Source organism: Mycetomoellerius zeteki, unplaced genomic scaffold (genome assembly GCF_001594055.1).
Source record: "Mycetomoellerius zeteki isolate Tzet28-1 unplaced genomic scaffold, Tzet1.0 scaffold369, whole genome shotgun sequence".
NCBI lineage: Eukaryota > Metazoa > Arthropoda > Insecta > Hymenoptera > Formicidae > Mycetomoellerius > Mycetomoellerius zeteki.
The window spans coordinates 111,583-123,521 of record NW_017257359.1 but is presented as its reverse complement, the minus strand read 5'-3'; the positions used below and the strand labels follow the sequence as shown (position 1 = coordinate 123,521).

General features: G+C 32.9%; 1 protein-coding gene across 2 annotated transcripts in view; it reads left to right on the top strand.

Moving 5' to 3' along the window:
* The window catches only part of LOC108725936 (43 kDa receptor-associated protein of the synapse homolog), an 18,883-nt gene extending 7,634 nt beyond the window's left edge, over window positions 1-11,249 (top strand). The window contains exons 2-10 of one of the 2 annotated variants that reach the window (XM_018453258.1): window positions 1,054-1,273; window positions 4,844-4,995; window positions 5,362-5,508; window positions 5,846-6,005; window positions 6,524-6,724; window positions 7,173-7,271; window positions 8,650-8,841; window positions 10,528-10,727; window positions 10,887-11,249. In XM_018453258.1, the coding sequence (XP_018308760.1) occupies window positions 1,054-1,273; window positions 4,844-4,995; window positions 5,362-5,508; window positions 5,846-6,005; window positions 6,524-6,724; window positions 7,173-7,271; window positions 8,650-8,841; window positions 10,528-10,727; window positions 10,887-11,094 (1,579 nt within the window). In that variant the 3' untranslated portion in view covers window positions 11,095-11,249. Of the gene's footprint in view, window positions 1-1,053; window positions 1,274-4,843; window positions 4,996-5,361; window positions 5,509-5,845; window positions 6,006-6,523; window positions 6,725-7,172; window positions 7,272-8,634; window positions 8,842-10,527; window positions 10,728-10,886 lie in introns of both variants that reach the window. The other variant, XM_018453257.1, reaches the window with a different exon arrangement.
* The last annotated feature ends 690 nt before the right edge of the window (window positions 11,250-11,939 follow it).

Below are 11,939 nucleotides of genomic sequence, written 5' to 3'. Positions count from 1 at the left end.
TCTCAGGATGATTGTCAAAATGTTGTAAAATACGATTCCCTGCCTGCAAATCTCTTCGTAACGCTGCTTGAAATCGGTTGTTTTCTTGTCGAATTGAAAATGTTCCAGTCTCTCGCAATCTATTAAATGTCAACATAAACACTCTTCGGTTTGGCACTCTTCTGTTTGGAAATCGTCGTGCATATTCTCGCACCGCCTTTAAAGCATTACCGTTGCAGAAACCGTATACAAAAACCATATCAGCATATTCACTATTAGAATACGTACGCGGCATATTGCAAAAGACAAAATTCATCTACTGTTAAAGGCTTTCAAAGAGCGACTGACAAATTCATAACAGAAAGTGGAAAATGTAATCAAATATGTCGGTGCTAGATATGGCAAGAAATGTAAACATTTTTTTTCGATTTCTCTGAAACGGAGCAAAAACGAGCATATGTCTATAGGACTTTTTTTCTTAGTTTTTTACTCCTCTACACGCTCCCGAAGTTTTGCCATTTAATTTGGAAACACCCTGTATATATAAAAACACTATTTGTGTTTTCTTCTCGATAGTATAACTTTATTATATCGCAAGTATAAATCATCTGAGTACAAGAAAACAATTTCCAAATTCCTATGGAACCTAAGCGATCGATGACTTGAAAATATCACACAGCTCTTGGTTACGTCTTCTTTAAATTCCTTTTATCAGATTTACTGAGAGTATGGAATTCCATGGCTTGCTCTCTTTCAAGTCGATCTTTGCTATTTTTAAATCGTCAATGATAGTGATCATTGTCCAAACAGATTTTCCGATATTATAAATTAATATCAATATCCGCCACTTTCTAATAATACTTTTTAATTTATGATATATTTATAAGCCAAATAATACTTTCGAGAATTTTACAGTGAATATTGGGCTTGTAAATGGTGAAATATCACATTTATAACGAACATCAAGTGGTTAAAATATTAAATGGCCGATAATTGTATCATTTATCTAAAAAGTTAATTTGTGCCAACATCCATTCCATGATATATATCATTAAACATTTCAAAAATTTACAGCGGATCGGCGAGTCATCAGCTCTCGGCGACCGCACTGTTGGGTAGCCCTGATGGATCGAGACATCCACTCGATGTCTGCGAATTCACTGAAGAGGATTATCGACATCAAAATGGAAACGGTAATAACGGTCATTACCAAAATGGCAGATCGGGCACTGGTATATGGGAATGTCTCGTAAGCTGCAGAAAGCGGCTCGATCAACAATTAGCACGAAGGAGGGTAAGCATCTCATGAGGTGTATTTACTCTTTTTAGTTCTCGTAGAACAAATGGAAATGAATGATTAAATTTAGTAGATATATATGATATGACGTAGACATTTTCAATATGCATATAAGAGTTTTACTACAAAATTACATCTGATGATTAATTAGATAAATTATGAAAAGATACATATCGAGCTTTTAATTAAATTGATATATTAAGCTTTTAATTATGTTAACATTTTAAGCTTTTAATTTAATTAAATGCGTTAAATTAGTGCTGTAACAACTAATTATTTGATGAATATGAAACAAGTTATAAAAATTATTGGATTTTTGTTATATATTTTATTACAATAACAAATTACTAATATGAATAATTAAGTGAAATATTACACAAATGCATCAGATGTAAATATCACGTCTGCAATAGATATAAACATCGCTATTATTTATCATGTTTTAATGTACGTTTAATTTCTATTCAAGTATCAATTTATTAATAAAGCTCTTACTTCGAAATGAGTGCCAAATGTTTTATCTCGAAACGCAAGAGGCGATTATAATTTTAGACAAACACGCTTAGAAGCAGAATTGGCTGCACGCCACGATAACACTTACGGAATTATTAATGATCTTATAAATTAATTCAATTATAATTGATTCTTTAACTGTTACTCGACTATTAACCATTGAACCCATTTAATATGTCAAAGCTATCGAGGGTGTAATATATCAAACGAGTAACAGTATCTGAGGGTCCTCTCAGCAAACGACGGGGCATGACGGCTACATAACGAAGCGTATTTCGCGGACGAGCATGCTTTATCGGTCACTGTCAAGTTCACGATGTGCATGCCGTAGCTGCGGTCACGCTATCCTTTCGTAACCACTAAAACCAAAGTACCGGTCATACTGTGTTTACCGTTCTGGATGCGTTTCACTCAGAGAAACTTATGATTTCGCATCTGGCGTCTGACAGCTTATTCATGATGCCTGCTTCATGTAGTAACAAGCGTAATTTACGTTTACGTTTTCATCAAAGCTACACGATATCTCAATCAATATACTATAAAGTTTACGTTTTCATTGAAGCTACACGATATCGAAAGATGTGTAAAAAAAGTATAAAATGTATATTATTAGATCACGTTATTCATGGAAAAATTCATCAAAATTTATAATATTGTCTTTTTTAGTTTCTATACAAAACAGCTGTAAAAATTTAATGTCTTGTTACATTTCCGTAATTGCTACAATTTTAATAAATTATTAAACCAGTTTTAAAGAATTAATAATATTTTAATGAAGAGAGAGAGAGAGAGAGAGAGAGAGAGAGAGAGAGAGAGAGAGAGAGAGAGAGAGAGAATTGTCTCAAGGATAACTGATGATAAATTCTGCTTCTCTTTAGTTAATAATGTTAATGATTACAAGAATTAAAATTCATTCAAGTAATCTCGTGTGTAACTTGTTCGGTTTTTTTTATTAGGACCATTAATACTGTTGTTTATTAGTATTATTACTACTTTGTTTTTAAGATCACATTTTTCGATGCTTTGCAAGAGATTGCCAAGATTGTGACAAATGAACAAGTTCGTATATCAGTTCGTTTCGTTGGGTATATATATGTCTATAATGTTTATAATGAACAAGAATTTGCCTCGGTCGTGTACACGCATGTAGATATATTTTTATGTGCCTTACGAGACTATTTATATTTTATTGTAAAGTTTAATCTACCGGGGACAAAGTTCATGGCCAAATCGATACGGCCTTCTACCTTTGCCCGTATTATCTACGCTTGGGTTATTGCTGCGTGATAAAAACCATAATACGTACCGTGACTTCTTCTTCCTGGATAAGGAAGTTATTTATCATTTGAAGCCTGTTTTACAAGACTTATAATTGAATAATATTGTTCAATGTAAATATAAGTTTATCTACTAAGTGACAATTCAAGTAAATTCAGTATAAAATACTGAAGTATTCAATATATAATATATAAAATACTGAGTTCTATATTTTACTCTCTGTCTCAATTACATGATATACCTAATTCCGCTTTTAACGTATGCGTTATGGATTAATTTTTATATAATTCTAGTTATACGAAATATTTAGTTTTATAGTAATAATTAAGCAATTCAATTAAATAATGATTTAAAACTTTTCCCTTAGAAAATTTAAAAAAATATAAAGAAAGTTCACGGAACATCTTTCACCCACTTCATTTAATTTATTATATAAATCGTTTTTTGCAATAATATCCAATCGCAAAAATAAAGATTAATCAATTAAAACCAAATTAAGATAAAAAGATTTTATTACTTGTAAAAAGTACCTATTTATTTTGCTTTTCTACAAAGTCACTGATTTTTTTCTAGATACTTTTTGTATCGCCGTAGTTTTTTTGTGCCTTCTGTATAAAAATCCGCCGCCTGGGATGGTCTGTTTAGTACAGTTGTTTTCAACTCTTCATTCTTCTCGAAACGTTGAAAACCAAGCTTTACATCTTGAGATAAATAAAACCGTGGGATGTGTTGATATAAGGAACCATTCACTTTCATGACAATAGTGTGAACGCTCTGTAGCTTACACAATGCAAAAAGTTTAGCAGTGTTCAAATGAAAAATTTTCGAATATCTCCTGTACTTTGCATACTTTGCACCAACTGAATTTCACATTTTCCTTCCTCTCAAAAAGTCGCTTGGTTTTCAATGATTCGAAGAAAGTGAGAAGTTGAATTGAAAGCAGCAATGCTGAACTTCCGGGCGACACATTTTTATGCAAAGAGCGTAAAAAATTTGTGCTAAAAAAAAGTTTAGAAAAAAAACGGTATATAGAACGACTATGTAGAATACGTATGTAGATGTTTATTTATCAGTAATAATAGTCTAGTAAGTCTTTTTATTTTATAATTGAATTTTTTTACTAACTAAGCAACGCTTCATTTTAAAACACGCTTTACACAATGCCCTTTTTGAAACATTCTCTTTAAAAAAAAAATGTTAAATTTTTGATACTTCTTTTTGAAAGAATTATATATGAATTATATAATATACAAAATTATATGTAAAAGCTACATATTGTGCTCCGTGAAATTACGTGTTGTAAATTATAAACAACGAGCTTTACAATCATTGTTTATTATCGTCTATTAATATTGCCTGTATTAATGGGGTAATTTCCTCTTTGGTTTGCCCACATGCTCTTGAACATTGCATCTCCGCTTAAGAGGGCCGTTATTAACTCAATGTCAATTTCATGAGCATCGATTCCAAGGTCTCGTTAGTCGTGCAGCCTCTATAGTTGATATGAGGAAATGTATTAGATATCCGATAAATAGTCCAGGTACAAGGACTCGGCGGAAATTCAAGGACTTATCGAAATAAGATGTTAAATCACGCGATGTAAATTTCATAGATGAATAATTTTAAAAAAAGGATAAATGATTAATTTTATTTTCTTTCCCATGGCGTTTGAGCTCGTTCTTTAACACCCTTTACCAAGCTGATCGTTGCGCGATAAATAAATCAGCACGTGCAGTGAATAGGACACGTGCTGAAATTTCATTATTTTTGACGCAGGTGGAGCAAGGCTTAAAATTGTACAGGGCTCATAAACAACAAGCCGCGGTTAGAAAATGGAGGGGCGCCTTGAAGAGTATCAGACATCGCGAGGATAAATTCGCTCTTCTCGGTTACTTGTATCAAGCGTATATGGATTGGGGCAAATACAGGTAGATCATAGCATAAGTTGTAATATTTTTTCTAGTTTTTTGTCATCTTTGTTTGCACTATTTGCACATACGTAAAGTGAAACGTGTTTTCGCGTTATTAAAAGTAATCTAGAAATAAACAAGAGTAAGGAAATCAAACCGGATACTTATTTTCATATAAAAAGTATATACATATAAGTAGATTACGATATATTATTAAAAATTAATACACACATTATATGTATAAGATTATCCAATATCTCGTTTAAAAGTAGCGTTAGTTATCCAATTTTATAACTATTTTTATCTCCTTTTCCTCTTTACAAAGTTGTTGCCCCTTCCAATTAAAGCCGCGATTCTTCCATCGTGTAATTTTTCTCCTTTCAGAGATAGCATCGAATTCGGTAACAAGCAATTATGCATTTCGGAGGAATTGGATTCGCCGAACATGCGGGCAGAAGCGTATTTAAACTTGGCCAGAGCTCATGAGAGATTAGGCGCCCTGGATAGAGCATTAGATTACGCTCGGCACAGGTTTGAACCTCTTTCATTCATCATACAGCCTATGTAAACGATGTAATGTCAATTTTCAAGAAACCTAATATGCGCGTGTAACGTACAATGTATCTATATTTGTCTGCTATTATAACACAGTCAGTAGTTATTGATAAAACGTCGATATACAAGAAATGCATCTAATGAGCAACCTCTGATTACGAACTCAGTGGTGACAGTTCTAAGTTTGAGAAGAGCTAATCGAGTCCTTTGTAATCAATAGCCGAATGTGACGTCAATTGTTTAAGCGATGATTTGACTACCTACGTGTGTATGTGTGTATTGTGCTAACATCTATAATTTTGCATTCTCGCAGCTTGTATAACGAGTGCGATCAGTGCGCGACTGCTGGATTAGTTCACTTAACCGTAGGCAGAGTCCACTTAGAGCTAGCAGGATTCTGTAAAGCCTTGGAAGCATTTCAAAGAGCCCACAAAATCGCCCACTCCATTCAAGATCCCTCCTTAGAATTGCAGGTAATTAGGTCCCTATGTTTGCTAGTTTTCTTCTTTCGCACGAGTACACAAGCGCGCATTATTGTCGTATTGTTTGTTAATTAAAAGCGCAGGAACGATTAGAAAAGCAGCAGTTATGTCTTGCGAGATGAACTGAGCTCGTTTTTCATATCGCCTGATCTTTATTTCATTTCTTGAATAGTCAGTTAGCTGCATCCTTAATTCACTTGTTCGTGTACTTGACGCTATCTGGATACTCGAGTATATCAATTCTTTCTGTGATGATTAATATTTCAAAAAATAGTATAAAAAATTCTATTTTGTAACGTGTGTAATGAATTCATAATGAAGCATTCTTTGTTGTGTATTTCTGTTTTTATAATACTGATATCTAGTGCTGGTGCAATAAAGAATTTCTCTTCTTTCTTTTATAAAATATGTTCGAAGGCTCATATGATTTTTTTTTATTGGTAATCTCTTGGTCTATCCGTCTAGGATAGTGGATTCGTACATCGATTACGTGCAATTTTTTTTTCCAGGTATACGTCGGTCTATCGGAACTTTTCTGCAGATTACAGGACGCGGATAAGAGCGCAAGATACGCGGCGAGAGCTTACGATCTTTCCAGAAGTTTACAGCTGGGAGATCTGAATTCGCGTCACCATAGGGCGGCGTTATTACAAATGGCCGCGGCGCTCAGGAAAAAGGGCGAGCTTGGAGACGCTCACGATTACTGTTCGGTAAAGTTCTAACTTAAAATTTCTCAAGAGAAGAAAAGAAAGAAAAAAAACTTACGTCGTTCAGATCAAAGAAATTAGCGCAAAACTGTATTCTGTTAAACAATCTAAATCAAAACATTTCTTAGAAAATATTACAAACTTTTTCACAAACGTTAATTTTTAATATCTCGCAATTCTTTCTTCTCAATCGATAATACGTGGGTGGTACAAGTCAAACCGGGACTTTTATTCTCATTAACATAAGAATAAAAGTCCCGGTTTAACTTGAACCACCCACGTATATGCGTGCTTTGTCAAAAATATTAATATCTTTGAAGAAAAAAATCCATGCAAGTCGCGTCACGTAATTCATAGGGGATGTTTCAGAGAAGATTGTATTGGTTAATCAATACCATGCACAATAATATACGATTTAACCGATCAATTGTCGTTTACACATTATGTACAGGAGGCAACACGGCTATCGCTAGTTTCTGGTGACCAGGCCAGTTACGCTCGAAGCATCCGTATTATGGGAGACATTTACAGAAAGAAATCGGATATAAATGTGAGTAATTCTTATTAAGTTATCAGTATGTCTTTCTCTTTAGCTTTCAAATTAAATTTTTTAATAGTGATATCGCAAATGATAATATTCTTTACCTCATTCTTTTTTGATCATATTAATAACAGATATACAATTATATAAATATATGATTCTTATGCATAAAATTTATTCTAAAAGTTATTCTACAATAACAGTTTGAGGCTGAAGTTTTTTCTTTTTAAAATATTTATATGTAAAGATTGAAATGCGTGATCATGCAATAAAAAGTATCAATATATTTATTTGCATACTGCAAAACGTTTCAATAGATAGATTTTTATCGGCATTCACGTCAAGTACTATGATGCTATCAGAACCATTCACAGCCTCATTGTTCGTTCCAACATTGTTACAGTACTGTCATCGGCGATAAAAAAATGTTATAACTGGAGCATTCCTTTGCATGTCACGCATGTTACAAAAACGACTTTAACACTGTATCACGCTTGCAGTGCATACCGCTTTCGTTTTGTTTTGTTGCTACAAAATTCTTTGAACGTTGTTAAAAAGTGAGTGAAAATTTTGAAAACATCCACTTTCGAACAACGCAAAATATTGAAGGCGTGACATTTGTGTACGTAGTAAAATATTTAATTAAGATTTTGAAACATTTCTATAAAAAAATATACATAAAAAGATATATTTAATGTCTTACGTTCATATTATGTAGGGTGAGTCAAAATACACGATATAATCAGGGGATTCAAAATAAGCTGAAATAATAAAATAAATTTTTTTTAAGATCCGTTTTTGAGAAAAAGGATTTCGAAATTATTCTTGTATTTGAAGAATGAAAAAGAAAGAATATTAGAAACCATTATAATTTAATTCGCAGAATACAATTCTCAATTCTGTATATGACAAAACGGCTGACACTTTCAACAATATATATCTCTCAACTTAAGAAATATTTAAGAAATAAAATTATTCTTCATCTCACACAAATTCATTCGGTTATCTTAAGCGTCAATTGATTGACATTGGAATAAAAATAATGAATAAAATTATTAATCAAATTATTAATCAAGTCATATAATTTACTAAATTATTGCGTTATAATGTTTTAAGAACATCATATATTAAGCTTCCATCTACCCTAATAAATAAATCCATGTAATAATTATGTATATCTATAGTAAAATTAGCTTCATTTGCTGCTTGCGCGAATGCCATATATGATTGCGCTTTTGAGCGATAGAAGCTGCCTGTTGAATTTAATGTCTGTCTTTTAGTTGGCGATCGCGATGCATATACAATTAGCCTTTAGTTCACGCATCGCGTACGCCGGTCCGCTTATCAGAACGATAACATCGGTGAGATAAAGATGGATGTTTTGCAGAAAGCATTCCGACAGTACGAGAGCGCGATGGGCTCAGCGGCTGCGACCGGTGATCGACTGTGCCAGATGGAAGCGATGGACGGCGCGGCGAGATGCCTCGAAGTTCTAAGGCTTCAGCACAAGATATGCAATTGCAGACCCCTCGAGTTCAATACTAGGCTCCTGGAAGTGGCGGGATCGGTTGGCGCCAAGGTAAACTGTCAATACAGATCGCGGATTGTGATGCACGTTCGTTCGATTTCACGTGAAATAGAGAGAAAGAGAGACACAGAGGGGGAGAGAAAAAATCAGAGGAGAGCGATGTGAAATCAATTTCCCTCCCTTTCGCCAGACGTGAAAACTTGAGAGTTTTTGTCTTTTCTTTAGTCCTCGGGGATCAACGAAATTCGAAATAAATACAGTAAAGTTTCTTTGTTTGTTGATTTGCGACGAATCGAATGTGCTGAAAGGAAAGTTAATTCCACCGATTTTATGAATTAATAAAATTTCATCATATTCTTTATCTCAAGATAATTTCGTTATAATCGAAGACAACTCTAATTTGAAGATAAGATTGAAGATCTTCACACTGAGAGAAAACAAAATAGTTCCAGCAACTATAAATTTGGCAACTTTTGCAATTGAAGTACCTGTAACTAGTTTTACAAAGTAATAGAAATTAAAGTAGTGCTGAATATTATAAAAATATAGTCACGGTAACAAATTGTATGCACTATTATATTAATTGGTAGTGAAGTAGTGACTCAACTACATTGAGTAGTTACTTGGACTTCATGCAAATAGATATAACAATTACATTTTTCTAGTTTAGACAAAAATTTTTAAAGTGTCGCTCAGTACGAGTAGTAAGCGGCTTTGTCACCAGAGGAACGTAGCGGAGTTCAGTTTCTCCTTAAGAAGGAAACCACTCGCTTACAATAAAAGGTGCAGCGTTGATTTCAAACTTGGAAGACAAAAATAAATAAGAAATGCATACACAAATTTGTAACTATGTATTATAAAGCTTTAATAAGAACAATAAGTAAATTAAGTGAACTAAGAAAATATAGTAATATTAACCATTTATAAATTGTTTATATGGTTAATGTACTATATTTTCTTAGTTCACTTAATCTAGTATTCTTATTAGGGTTTAATAATATGTATATAGTTGAGGCGCTATTTCACTACAAATTTATAGTTACTGATACGACTTTTTTCTCTCTGAGTGCACCGCTGAGATTATATATTATTTAAAATAGGATTTTTAAGTTGATAAATTTTGAACAAGAGCATCAATAATTGAAAAAGCTACGACTGAGGATAGACACGGATGCTTTGCATGCATTTATTTATCTATACATCTAACAATAAAGACTATCATGAGTTCCAATGAAATACCAAAAGAGCTATCGGCATTACAATGCCGCTGGTACGTCGCACAAGTATTCCATGTGCATATATTATCATACTCACACTACGGGCATCGAATCTTCGCGCTATTTGTGTCTACGAATCAATGGAGCCGGCTTTCCATTTTGACGTTGTACACGCAACCAATAACGTAAAATATACAGCTCGGTGTTGTCCAAGATTCAATAAAGATTATTGTTAATCTGTGAATTAAAACGATAACGTATTTCGCTATTCATAATTTATTATCGTATCCCTTCTACATACAATAAACCAAGGATTAACCGAAGAATAATTCAAGTTCTTACTCTAAAAAAATGTTAAATTCTTCCTCAAAAGGAAAAAAGAAAAGAAACAAAGATATCCCTAATAATATTCTAATGCTACTAAAAATGTCAGTATATCACTTGACAAACTTATATAATTTTCAGTGCGAGAAAAATATGTGTTCAAAATATAAGATTACGAGAATCTGATTATTTACAGCTTCTGGTGCGAACAGTCAGGTCCAGATTGTCGAAAATTTATGGGTCTTTGGGAGACGAGGAACAAAAGGGACATTATGAGAGATTGGCGACTGCGATGGAGGAAGATTTGGAGTTACGATGCGGAAGCTGCAACGAACCTTTCGGTCTGGAAGCTGATTCCCTGGAAGCATTACCTTGCTCTCACATATTACACGCTCGGTAAGACACGCGGAAAAACTGGACTATTTTTCTGTTAAGAAACAGAATTAAAACAAGAATCAAGTATAATGTTGTGTAAAATTTTAATTGCCAATTCGATTTTCTTTCGAAAAACTATTTTTACTATTTTTATTTTCTCGTGCAACATACATTTGGCAGATGCGCATATGACATCTTGAAGAGACGTGACAAGAAGAAGAAACGTTTATGTCCCGATTGCCACAAGTCTGTCAGTTCACGGCTGTACCTGCATTGCGAAGATCCTCATGGCATGAATACTCTAAATCATAGTTCCTTGAGCCTGGCGTCATTGAGGGCCAGCAGCCTAGCAACACTTGAGGACTGTCATGCGACGAGTAGTGTTTAAAAAAAAAACACGCGACATATTTCGTTTATTTTAACGCGTTGGTATCCGCATGCGATTAGATAATTTTAAGGAACCATAATGTGGAAGATGAGAAAGCCAAAGGAAAGTAGTACGATACAAAAAGATTTAATGGCAATAAAAAGTGCACGCCTCGATCCAGATTGTTGAATACAATTACTTCCCCTCTTTCCCAACAAATCTGTCGTATGATTTTATTATCTATATAAAATAATCAAAGCAACTAGACGTTTGTCGGTCTGTTTCATATTTATATAACAAAAGAAATCACTTTTTCTGTTGATTATAAAAATGTAAAATAAGAAACATTTGCCCATATATATTTATATTTTACTTGATTAAAAAAAAATATATATATACATGAGCAATTTTTTCTTATTGCTTTAATTTTTTGTAAAAGAAGCTCTCTCTCTCTAAACGAAAATTATTCTTTTATAATAATTATTTTTTGTTTTCTCATTATTTTTTTTTACTAAATAGTAGATAATATAAAGAAACTTATATAAAAGATGTGACATAAAAAATAAGTAAAATGTGTAAATATTATAAAAGTATGAGTGAAATATGTAAAAAATATGCTATACAACATATTTCTTGCACAACAAATTTATATTTAAAATAAGTTAATTTTTTTATTAGTTAAATAAAAAAAATATGCCCTAACATGTAGATATATTTTGATTCGTCTAATCATAAAAATTACTGAATTTATGGGTCAATTCTAAGCAGAATCGTAAGACTCGTAACGTGTTCTCGTATAAAACTTGTAAGATCTTATGAGTATTCTAATTTTATGCGTATGTATCGTAAGACATACGATTATTCGT